Here is a 13125-nt window from a genome sequence, read left to right as displayed (position 1 = left end):
AAAGTTAGAAGTGGATACTTGGATGTGTGTGTATGAAATTCCAAGGAAGTTTTATTCATACAGGCAAAGTATTATTAAAACATTCCTGCCATTACGTCTTAAAGACCAGTTCTAACGTTCCTGATTTTGAAGAGAAATGTCTCATTTTTCGAAGCCCAAAGTAATGCTTCCCTTTTACATTATAGAGACACGAGAATCCCAGATGATTTAATCGTGAAATTACTGCTGGGTAAGGCTTGCTTTGTTTAGCAGCAAATTTCTCATTTTCAGTAAGAGCTTAAGGTGCTAGTATGAAATAAGTGTGAAATTGCACATACATACATGTTCACTAGGGGGGGAAGAGAGAAGATGCTAAAACGTCTATTCATCACTCCTGGAATACTTTGGTTATTAAATATGTGTGAACATTGTCTGCATCGTTGTCTTTCTTCTCTCCTCTGGATCTCTGAGCCAGAGCCTGGACTGAATATCATACTTTTTGTTTTGTTTTCCTTTTGATTGTCTAAAGAAATATGACTTTCTACACATTCTACTCTGTAAATTTCACAAGCAGGCAAAGCTTAATTTCACTTGCCTGTATGATTTATGCATAGCTTTGTGTTTACCCTCAAAAGAAAGAGGTTTCTTCAAGGATTCTAAGTGTATCTAGATTTGCATGGAATTTGCATAAATGTGTTAATTCCGCATGGCCAAAAATATGTGGATACCTCTCCTAATTATTGAGTGCGGGTGTTTCAGCCACACCCATTACTAACAAGTGTGTAACATCAGGCAAATAGCCATGTAATCTCTATAGACAAACACTGGCAGTGGAATGAGCCATACTAAAGAGCTTAGTGACTTTAATTGTTTGACTGTCATAGGATACCACCTCTTCCACAAGTCATTTCATGGAATTTCTGCCCTGCTAGATCTGCCCCTGTCAACTGGAAGTGCTACTATTTGGAAATGGAAGCATCTAGGAGAAGCAATATGAGCCATAAAGCAGTAGACCACACAAAATCACATAGCTGGGTCACCAAGTGCTGAAGCGCATAATGCAGGAAAATTACAGCAATCACTCCAAAGTTCCAAACTGCCTTTGGAAGGAACATCAGCTCAAAAACTGGTCGTCATGAGCTTCAGGAAATGAGCTTCCATGCATGTGTGGCTAAGCCTAAGATCACTATACAGTGGTGTGAAGTGGTGTAAAGCGCTGAAACTGATGGCGGTTTCAGTGATGGGTAATGAGCCACAGCATACAACATCATTTTAGACATTTACATGCTTATGTGCTACTTTTGGCCATGTAGTGCATTTTAAAAGTTTTTGTTTGTTTGTTTGTTTCTAGAACGATTGTTACTGAATCCCTTTGAAAGGGTCATACGTGGCTCTAAACTGAAGAACCTTAAAATGGTCACTTGATCACCTGAGACTTTAAGAGTCTAGATAATAGATGGCATAAGGTTTTGCTGATCTCTAATCCCTAAATCAATCGGCGTAGCAGAGCAACAACATGGTAAATAGTTCATGACAAAGACCTAATATACAGTTTTTTAAATTGCATTTGCCCCATATCTCTCCCAAATCCGCTCTGAAAGGTCTGACACTGTTAGAAGGCCAGATGAAGTTGCTGCCATACTGCTTTGAACTGCTTTGACTCATCAGTGCCCCACGACACGAGCTGTAATAAAGGAGAACGCTGAGATGGGCCTTAGCCCCTCAGTGCCGTCTGACCTATTCGCTGACATTTTGGCTCTGACATTCTCTCCAAATTAAAAGCATAGCGCTAATGTGCTCAGTCAGGAGCGCGCAGCAGGTAATCTTGAAAAAAACGATCAGTACTTAACCTTTTCATTATCCCCAGTACATATTTAGATATTACACCTTTTCTCAGGCCTTTGTGGGATAATGGTCTCTTACACAGGCTTGTAGTTCTCTGATGTGAATTGCTGAAAGACACAGCAATCTAGATGCAATACCTTTTACACAAGGGTCCCTTGTGAGTGTGGCAGGGTGTATGTTGCTGGTAGAAGAAAATAGGCATGAAAATAATTACCTCAACAGTAGCCACGTTTGAATAGCTCTCAGATCAGCGTGCTCCTCTGTCCAGCCTACAGTACTGTGCATCAGATTAGTTTATTTCCAGTCGAAGTACAGCCCCCTTTCCAAAAAAATTGTGCAAAATGTAAATAAATTCAGAATGTAGTGCAAACCATTTAGACCCTATATTTAATTGAAAATAAACAAAAGAAAAATTAGAGAGTTTTTAAAAAATACATGCCCAATTTGAATTTGATGCCAGCAGCGTGTGTCGAAAAAGTTGGGACAGGAGCAAGAAAAGACTGGTAAAGCTGTGCAATGCTAAAAAAACATCTAGTGGAACATCTCACAACTGGCAGCAGGTAACATGACTGGCAGAGAGTGAAAGTCTTTCACAAGTAAAGATAGGAATGTTCAACATTCTGGCAAATGACCCAACAATTCAAGAACAACGTTTCTACAGAACATAATGTCATTAAAAGATTCAGAGAATCCAAAGGAATTTCTGTGGTGATCCTTCTACTTCCGGCGCCGCTGTGGGGGGCAGCCGCTCCAGTAGCTCCGTGTTTTGTGTAGTGTTTCTGTTTTTCTTACTTTTTCTCTTTGTGTATATTACTTTTTAGATCTATCTATCTATCTATCTATCTATCTATCTATCTATCTATCTATCTATCTATCTATCTATCTATCTCAGGCAGCACTGCATTAAAAACAGACATGATTCTGTAGTGGAAATCACTGCATGGGCTCAGAAACACTTCTGAAAACCACTGACTGTGAACACAGTTCATCACTGCATCCACAAACGCTGTTAAACTCTAAAATGCAAAGAAGGAACCAAATATAAACAAAATTCAGAAATCTCATTAAAGATGCACTGAGGTGAAGTGGAAAAGTGTGCTGTGGTCCAATGAATCAAAATTCTAAATTCTTTTTGGAAATCATGGATGTCGGGTCATCAGATCAAAACAGTAGTGGGACCGTCCGGCTTGTCTTCAGCACACAGTTCAAAAGCCAGCATCTGTGTTGGTATGGGGGTGCATCAGTGCACATGGCATGAGGGACTTTCACATCTGTGGCAACACCATTAATGCTGAATGATATATACGTTTATTTATAAGTTTTGGAGCAACATATTTGCTGTTGGAACAAAAACTCCAAAATATCCCCAAAATGGTAACTTTACAGGCGAAGGCATTTCCAAATTGTGTCAACAACTGAAAAACGACAAAAATGGAGATAGAAGGTTTAGTTCCTGCAGCAATGATATGCTGATATGCTGCCATCCAGACAACGTATTTTCAGGGAAGGCCTTGCTTATTGCAGCAAGATGATGCCAAACAACATTCTGCATGTATTACAACAGCATGACTGTCTATTAAAAGTTAAATGAATTAAAGTCTGCAGTTCAGATCTGTGATCCATTAAAAAACATTTGCCACACTATTAATGGAAAAATAAGATAAATAAATAAATAAAATCTGTTGAGCAGCTGAAATTCTCTATTAAGCCAGAATGGGAAACATTTCACTTTCATAACCACAGCAATTGGTCTCTGCAGTTCCCAAGCTTGCTGTTAAAAGAAGAGGTGATTAAAAAATGGTAAGCATGCCCCTGTCCAAACTTTTTAAGAATGTGTTGCTGGTATCAAATTTAAAATGGGCATATATTTTTCAGAAAAGTGAAACTTCTCAGTTTCGACATTTGTTGAAGACAGGGATCAACTGATTTGCATATAATTGCATATATATGTAATATATATTACTAAGTGCACAAATGTTTCCGTCCATGCAAGACTACTCCACTGGTCTGAGTGGATGAGTAGCTGTCAAGAAGCCGCTACTGAGAAATAGACAAAAGGACAAGACCTGCTGCTGGTAGTCTGGCTGGTGAACCTCAACATCATTGAATGTGTTTGGGATTACTTGAAACGTGAGAAGCAGAAAATGCAACAAACTTCTAAGACTGAACTTTGGAGGTTTGGAAAAATATCCTGGCGGGTTTCCTAGAAAACGGAAAGCTATGTTTCTTTTGTAATTTTGAGTTTTTTTTCTAGCACTAAAAAATGGGTTACTTGTACCTAACGACCACTTTGACTGGAAATGAAATAAATGAAAGATGGTTTTCCGCTTACCGTCATATATTATCATTAACGTTCATGTTTATTGGACATATTTGGATTGAGACAGTGTGTGTGTCCTCCAACAGCCTCCATAGTGGAGCAGAAGTGGTGGTGTCACATGCACCCGTGCCTCGATGGAGAGGAGTGTAAGGTTCTGCCTGACCTTAAAGGCTGGAGCTGTGCCACAGGGAACAAGATCAAGACCACAAAGGTACATTAAACCACTGACTATTGATCCACAGCATCAAAAGGTGTTGCTGAAAATCAAGTACAAATTTCTGTAGAGACATTTTCTAAGCTGTTTATCCTCCTGGGTTGTGTGTGTGTGTGTGTGTGTGTGTGTGTGTTTGGGGGATACCAGAGACAATCCCGACACTCTTTGGGTGGAAGGCAAGAAACATCCTAGACAGGTCGTGAGTCCATCACAGGGCAGACACACAGTTACACACACACTCCTAGGGGCAATTTAGCATAGTTTTAATGGAGCTATGCAAGTCGGGGGATTAATACCACTTCACTTGTCAGAGATCTTCTGTTCAGATGTTAGTCAAAGTGTGAAGCTTGTTTTTGCCTTTTCTTGAATATGGTCATCTGTTTAGCCTTATCCATCATTGATTACTGTAGAGCCCTCACTTGTCATTGTCTATTGTAGCCTATTGTAAAGTTTATTGGTCTGCTCTATCAACTCAACAGCATAATCATTGCTGTATCTGTATCTATAAAGACATTCTGAGCAGACTCGTCAAAGTCAGCTGTTTTGATGGCTCAAAAAAGAGTTATATTCTCAGTACACTGTGTGAATGACTGCTATTGTTATGTCCATTGAAATTGAGTCAAATGATTTTAATTTTTTTAAATGTTTTCTTGGCAACAAGGCTAACCTGCATTAATAAAGGTTAAATAAGAGTAAAATAAAACGTCAAAAATAAATATGGCTTTGTAAATAATGTTACACGAGAGACTTTGCAGGCCACTACGACACTCATAAACCTTCACAAGACCCATAAGCTTAACGTACTGGTTGCTTTAATTAGAAGCTTTTAATAGTAAGCTGATGCCAATGCCCTTGTCCTAGTTATGACGACTGTATGGCTTCACTCCTGCTCTTCTCCATCCACATTCTATCAATTATTTAAACTGCCACACCAAACCTGTCTGGAGCCTAATTATTGATCCGAGGAGTCTTAAGCGGCTTAAAACAGAGCGCATCTCTTCAGCCATTGTTGTTCGTGGTGGTTTTATATCGATCCGGTGATAAAACATGTAAACCTCAGAAGAAAGTATTTCTTTCGTTCTCTATGAAATATTAAACTAATACTGCTTCCTCCTTTCATTTCCCATGTAACCTTTGGGCCAGATCTCTTCTGACCGGGACCAGCTTTGGTAACCGCCAGAAACCAGATACAGGTCAGGCCACACTTCAGCACGCATTAAGAGATGGCCGGTGGAGGTCTGGATGGGACTGATGTTTCATGACCGTTAGCCGCAGAGTTTCACCCTTCCCTTTCCCGCACGGCTTCTTCTGCTCATCTGCTCCACCCATGCCAAGCTTTGACTGCATGCTCTCCTGCATCTGCGTGTTTTTTCGCTGCATGTCCACATCTGCAAAGGCCTTGCAATAATCCTAACGTATAATTGACATAAATAAACGGACAAGTTGTGCTCTGAGCTTCTGATCCTCAGTAGAACCGAGCAGCAGGAGCATGTAGAGGGTAGTTGGCGATTCTAAGTAACTCACAGGCCCAGTGTTGGGGAACTTACTGAACAAGTATTTGCTTCCTTGAATAAATAAGACCAACAGCTCAGCATGACGATTATATGACTATTACACCTCTGGTAGTTTAATGTGCTGCACGAACATTATTAGGTCCAGTTCCTTGTTAACACAAATAGCTGATCAGCCAATCACACGGCCACAGCTCACTGCATTCAGGCCTGTAGAGGTGGTTAAGACGACTTGCTGAAGTGCAGACCGAGCATCAGAACGGGGAAGAAAGGGGATTTAAGGGACTTTGAACGTGGCGTGGTTGTTGGTGCCAGACGGGCTGGTCTGAGTATTTCAGAAACTGCTGATCTGCTGGGATTTTCACACACAACCATCTCTTCACCACAGCCAACCAAATGTCTGCTAGAGGAGAGCACTTAAACCCATTATTCCATTCTGTTACATTATCAGGCTATTGCAAGTTTGCTTCTACTGCTGAATGATGTAAATAAGCTTTTACTAGAAAATTACAGATGTTTAATGTAAAATAAAAGCTGCATACCTAATGCAGAATATCGCTTTGCAATTAAACTGCTTTTCCACAGCCTGGCTGTGCACTCCTCCCCACAGGCTACTGCTCTTTCAGAACCAAAGAATTAACCCTGCACACGTACGCAATCCCCCTAGCAGCCCATCATTATCGCTATCTCTTCAGATACTTATATTTAGCATGCCGCTCTGCTTTTATTCAGTTTTCTCTCATCTGCCCAGTGATGTCATGCATCTGTCATGAATTAGAGCCTGAACTCTTATGAACGTGTACATTATTACCCATAAGGGTACTACACTCTGAACATCTTCCACACGCAAGAGCTTGGTGATTTTTTTTTTCTAACTCAAGACAGTAGATGCATCTTTATTTTTTGCATAATTCACAGTTTTCACTTCTTCTAGCAAAAAGGTATGGAATAAGTTCGCTTTCTCTTTTCTCTCATACAACCATTCCTCATTTCACATGTATTGTCAAATAATTCTAGAATTAGCAACTCGTTAATCTTGGCGACAGCGAGGAATGGAAAAGCTCTTCACAAGGGGGGAGAATGTATTGCAGTCAGCGTAACAATGCGTTTTCCACCCGGAATTATGCAGAGCAGTGATGTCAACCTAAATATTATATGCTATGTGTGAGGAATATGACTTTCTGAGTCAAAGAGCTTCTGTGAGCATTGCCTTCCCACAAGGTTGTTCATACTGTGCACAAAACTGAAAAAGGTTAAACCTGCTGAAAATGTAAATATTTATTTAAATATTCTATTTTAGTTCTGGAGAAGTCACCAAGGAAATTATGAATTGCTTTACTTTATATTTGTTTCTTTGCCATTGCAATTATAACATAAATAATTAAATGTTTTTTTCTTCTTTACGATGTACATCACCGCTGTGCAGCCACGGTATGAATCGCCCCTGCTGTACAGCATCAATAGCTCTCTGAATTCCACTTTTCATTCTCAAGTTTGCATCATGCCTATAAAAGCATCTCTAGCAGCTTTTTCTATGGCAAAAATGAACGGGATTCATTGTTTTCAATGGGATTCGAAAGTTTCCAAACTTGATATGTTTTTGTACCATGTAGACGTTTCCACTGAATTTCCAGATCATTAAGGAGCCGAAATATAAACATTTCTACGTCCATGCTGATGGCAAGCTGCCTCTTATTGTAACGGGGAGTGAGGAGGCGGACACATATGCAGAGATAAGCGAGATTTATTATGGGCAAATCCAGGATCATAGTCGACAGAGTCCAGGGTCATAGAGCCAACACGGATTGATCAGGGGGCAGACATGACAGACAAATTAGAACAAACAACAGTACATACACCAGTACATCCAACACAGCAGATAACAAAGACCAGCACACACAAGGGGCAAACACAGGGCTTAAATACACAGCGTAAACGAGGGACAGGTGGAAAACAGGTGGAGACAATCAGGGGTGGAGTCATAGAACGAGGGGGCAGGACCAAAACAAATACACATGGAGTGGGACGAGCCACACGACCCTTATGTGCACTGACATCTTATCACTATTATCACTATTATTTACTCTTAATATACTCTACTACTAGTTTTATTAAATTAATGACTTTGTAATTAAGAGGATCCACTGAAATTTAGTGGAAAAATGTACACAGAATCAAACACATCAAGTGTATTTACCCCAGTCTGTGCTGGCAGTGATATTTGAAAATCTCATTCATTTTTGATAAGGAGAAATCTCAGAATTACTAATATGGGCATGACGTCTAACAGACACCCTGGGTTGTCCAGCCACTTCGTATCGCTCAGGGAACACAGCCAGTTTAGTTTTTTGGCCTTTAGCCTTATTCACACAGCGGCTGTTCTACTTGTGTCACGTGAGAAGTTCAATTTGAACTTTATCTTACTGTCCCATTCTTTGATTCCTTTGTGTTATCATTGTCCATTTTTCGATGCCTTAAAACTCAGATGGAGGACGTATGTAACGATGTAGAGCGATGATGATGACGCACATGCTGAGAAAAGTGAGATTTACTCTGGGCAAATCAACAATCAGAGTCAAGACAGTCCAAGTTCAATGTGCCAACACGGAGAGAACGATGGGCAGACATAACAAAAATGAACACAGGATAAACAGACACAGGACACGAGGAACAGAAGGTGAGATGGTCCTTCATGTTTTTATGGGAGTGACGAGACGCTCGTGCACCCTCAGCGCCAGGGGATTTGCTGTCTCCGGCTTGGTGGTGTTGAGACATAGTTAACTCCCAACAGAACAACCACATGCTGGGGTCTCGCCTTCTCGCTGCGTTCTTGGTCGGCTGGTCTGTAACGTTGTAGAGCGATGATGCGGACGCACGTGCTGAGAAAAGCGAGATTTACTCGGGGGAAATCAGCAATCAGGGTCAAGACAGTCCAAGTTCAATGAGCCAACAGGGAGAGAACGATGGGCAGACATAACAAAAATTGCACACAGGATAAACAGACAGTAAACAACAAAATCCAAAGAATACACTACAAACATTACAGAACAACCTGACAAACATCACATCAAAGAAAGACCACCGAACATACAGGGCAAACACAAAGCTTAAATACGGTTGTTTATTCTCAGTTGACACTATCTGAACTTAAACATGAACAACTTTATTTCAAATTAAAGACCTTATTAATAATTAAGCCCTTGCTGCAGAGACCCAGGAGCCAATGTGGAATCTCTCCTTTTACGAACACACACAACGCAAAATCCATACATACAACACATGACAATATTTTATGGTATGGCTTACATCTGGTTTTTGTTATTATGGCCTCAGCTTCTAGAAAGACAGAGAGGCCAAACTCTCTCCTGGGACCTGAAACTAGGGCCCCCTCGCTCAGGCTCCGTCGACACACATAGAGCCTTCTCTTTTCAGCCAGGGCTCCGGTGAAACACATGAAGCCGTCTGATACTTTCAGACAGCAAACAGCTACATGTATATTAAATCCCAATATCATATCAATATCATATATAACATTTTATCAAGCCTGATACACTTCAATACAAACAGGACATAACAGGACACAGGTGGAAAACACAGGTGGTAACAATCAAGGGCAGTGATAAGAAACAAGGGGGCAGAACCGGGAGGAAACCAAGCAAAGAAGCACATGGACATGTAAACAGAAGCACATGGTAGACTGGGAGGGGCCAATCGTGACAGCATAAAATTATTGTTCTGCTTCTGTTCCCACCCAGATTGAGTAATGCTGGGATTATAGGCAAAAGACAGGAATGGGCTGAAGCTTTGGGCTCTGAACTACTGCAGTCATATATGTTGCAAAAAATTATACCTTGGCAAGTAAAATAGTCTTAAATCTAGTTGATTTTTCAACAATTCTTATTAAAAATATATAGTGTGAGTATTACGTTCTTATATGTTCAGATGTAGATAAAGATTATTCAGCTACATCTACACAATTTTCATTTGCTTTAAGTAATTATATTAAGTGAACAATACAATTATTTCATTACACTGGTAGATAATATAGTGATAATAAACAAACAAAAAATATTTTTTCTGCTGCACTTTACTTGATTTTTCCTTTCAACACCCAAAAACACAATGAAGAGTCTCCTCTCCATAACGTACATTATTGCTTAAGTGCCCATTTCATACCAGTCTGTACTTTATGAGGTGTGTCATTGCATAACAATATGGTATACTCCATTATAACCATTTAACCGTGAGCGGGGGAAGGAGGGGGGGGGGGGTGAATTCACTGAAATTGCTATATATATATATATATATATATATATATATAGGTATTCACTCACCCATCCAAATAATTGAATTCAGGTGTTCCAGTCTCTTACGTGGCCACAGGTGTATAAAGCCGAGCCCCTCGGCCTGCAGACTGCTTCTACAGACATTAGTGAAAGAATGGGTCGCTCTCAGGAGCTCAGTGAGTTCCAGCATGGTGCCGTGATCGGACGCCACCTGTGCAGCAAGTCCAGTCGTGAAATTTCCTCACTACTAAATATTCCACAGTCCACTGTCAGTGGGATTATAACAAAGTGGAAGCGATTGGGAACGACAGCAGCTCGGCCACGAAGTGGTCGGCCACGTAAAATGACAGAGCGGTCAGCGGATGCTGAGGGGCATAGTGCGCAGAGGTCACCGACTTTCTGCAGAGTCAATCACTACAGACCTCCAAACTTCATGTGGCCTTCAGATCAGCTCAAAAACAGCATAGAGAGCTTCAATGGAATGGGTTTCCATGGCTGAGCAGCTGCATCCAAGCCTTACATCACCAAGCGCAATGCAAAGCATGGAATGCAGTGGAGTAAAGCGCTTTTGGACAATTTCACGCTCCCAACTTTGTGGGAACAGTTTGGGGACGGCCCCTTCCTGCTCCAACATGACTGCGCACCAGTTCACAAAGCAGGTCCATAAAGACGTGGATGAGCCAGTTTGGTGTGGAAGAAGTTGACTGGCCTGCACAGAGTCCTGACCTCAACCCCGTAGAAGACCTTTGGGATGAATTAGAGCGGAGACTGTGAGCCAGGCCTTCTCGTCCAACATCAGTGTCTGACCTCACAAATGCGCTTCTGGAAGAACGGTCAAAAATTCCCATAAACACTCCTAACCCTTGTGGAAAGCCTTCCCAGAAGAGTTGAAGCTGTTATAGCTGCAAAGGGTGGGCAGACATCATATTAAACCCTATGGATTAAGAATGGGATCTCACTGAAGTTCATATGTGTGAAAATACTTTCCAAATACTTTTGGAAATATAGTGTTTATATAGTTAGTTAACGCTATTAAAACCCACTAAACCAGTTGCGCCACTCAGGCACCTCATATTTAGGAAGACCTGGTGCAGCCCTCTAGGTGTTTACCCAGTCATTGAGCATACAGGAGTTCTGTGCTGATGCCACAGTCATCCATGCCTGGGAGTCTGAGACTGAGAGCCTGATTGGCCTCCCCCTCTACCACCCATCGCTCAGTGCCTAGCTGATGTAACAGAATCATCAGTTAGCGTTCTCCTCCAGGGTCGAGCTGCCCAATGACCTTATGTCCGCAACAGTTTGAAAAGATGTGGTGGCACTTCATGTGTCTCAGAGGAAGGTCATGCTAGCCTTCACTTTCCCAGCTGGGTAGAAATATGTAATGGACGTAAACTTCGCTTGTTGAAAGGATTGAAGGGATACTCTAAAATGTTTTCCCTGGAGCAAAAACATAACCCTTATTAATTCTATGTTGCGAAAATAAGTACACATCTCTCTACAAAGAACACATATCTGCAGCTTTTAGTGTGCAACTACTGTTCATCTGCTGAATTTTACATATTGGAGAAAAGTAAATAATGACAGATTTATGCCTGTGCAAAAGTTATGGCATATTGTAGCGTCGGCCCAAAGGGGGACGGTGCTACTTCCCATGAGCCCCTGCGGCTCCGGTATTGGTTCCTGTTATGTGTAATGTTGGCGCATGTATTTATTAGTTATGTGTTTGGTTATGTGTGTTATGTAGCTTGAGTCCTCCCTTACCGGTTTATGTAGTTGTACTGTATAAGTTGTCACCTGCCGTGTGCGTGTGTTGTATTGTTGTTGATGCCATTCCCTCGTGTGCTGTGTGGGTAACATGTCCATTTACCCATTTGGGTGATTACGTTGCTAAGGCATCGAATTAAAAGAGCCTTTCTCTGTCAAAATGGATCGGTTCACTGTCTCTCCCTCCTCCACCACGCCACAATATTTTACATTGGATTTTTTTCAATATTAAACAAATTACACTAAGCAAATGGGCAGCCATGGGCTGGAGGTGGGCAGCCATGGGCTAGAGGTGGGCAGTCGTGGGCTGGAGGTCAGGGAACCAGCCTCGTGACTGGAAGGTCGCTGGTTTGATCCCCAGAGCCGACAGCACATGACTGAGGTGTCCTTGAGCAAAACACCAAACCCCCACCTGCTACCCAGGCGCTGCAGATTGGGCTGCCCACCACTCCGGGTGTGTGTGCTCACTAGAGTGTATGTGGTGTTTCACTTCATGGATGGGTTAAATCCAGAAAAATTTTCCCGTTGTGGGACTAATAAGGGTCACTTAATCTTAATCTTAAATTTAGCAGAAAATTTAAGTCTCTGTAGTGGATGTGCTAATTTATTCATTTATTTTCACTATCAAAATGCCAATTGACCACATTTGTTTGTCCAAAAACCTAGATTTTCAGTCATATCACAGTAGAACATCTTCACTCCTACTTCTAAATACAAATAGAGATTAAGACATGCTTTTATTATTGTCTCTGATAACGTCTGAATGAAATGGACTCATTTGCATATTTACACAGCTTATTCATGCAAAGCTCAAAAATAAAGCAAACCAGTTGTTAGTGGAAAGATAGTCACTGCTCTGTGGTCAGGGTGGAAAGAGCATGAATTAATAAATATTTACAACGAGAATAGAAGGCAGAAGCACCCCCATTAGAGAATGATGTGCAGACCTGTGCAGACAGAACATCTCTCAGTGAGCAGGTCTGGCAGAGGATGGTGCCATCCATGAATCTCGACAGGTCATTTAATCTCAGGCAGTGTCCAGGCTTGGAGTATCTGCATCAGCCCAGAGAGGGAGAAAACTTCAGCAAAACTAAGCCGCTCGAATCCGTTATCGATGCAAAACCGTCTCAGGCAGTGGCTCTGACACGAAGGAAGCTGCAGGAAGGCGCTAACCGCAAAACTCATCCCAGTCACAGTTCAAGGCCC

General features: G+C 41.5%; 1 protein-coding gene across 3 annotated transcripts in view; it reads left to right on the top strand.

The window, feature by feature from the left end:
* Window positions 1-13125, top strand: part of LOC108411383 (chemokine-like protein TAFA-2) — a 69398-nt gene that overhangs the window by 53089 nt on the left and 3184 nt on the right. For 2 of the 3 annotated variants that reach the window (XM_037542504.1, XM_017682919.2), the window contains exons 4-5: window positions 4231-4355; window positions 5502-5551. In XM_037542504.1, coding sequence (XP_037398401.1) covers window positions 4231-4355; window positions 5502-5531 — 155 coding nt within the window. In that variant the 3' untranslated portion in view covers window positions 5532-5551. The remainder of the gene's footprint in view (window positions 1-4230; window positions 4356-5501; window positions 5552-13125) is intronic. The other variant, XM_017682920.2, reaches the window with a different exon arrangement.

The sequence above is a fragment of the Pygocentrus nattereri genome, chromosome 11, assembly GCF_015220715.1.
Source record: "Pygocentrus nattereri isolate fPygNat1 chromosome 11, fPygNat1.pri, whole genome shotgun sequence".
NCBI classification, from domain to species: domain Eukaryota; kingdom Metazoa; phylum Chordata; class Actinopteri; order Characiformes; family Serrasalmidae; genus Pygocentrus; species Pygocentrus nattereri.
The sequence above is the reverse complement of the archived record's forward strand: the minus strand, read 5'-3'. Positions and strand labels throughout refer to the sequence as shown.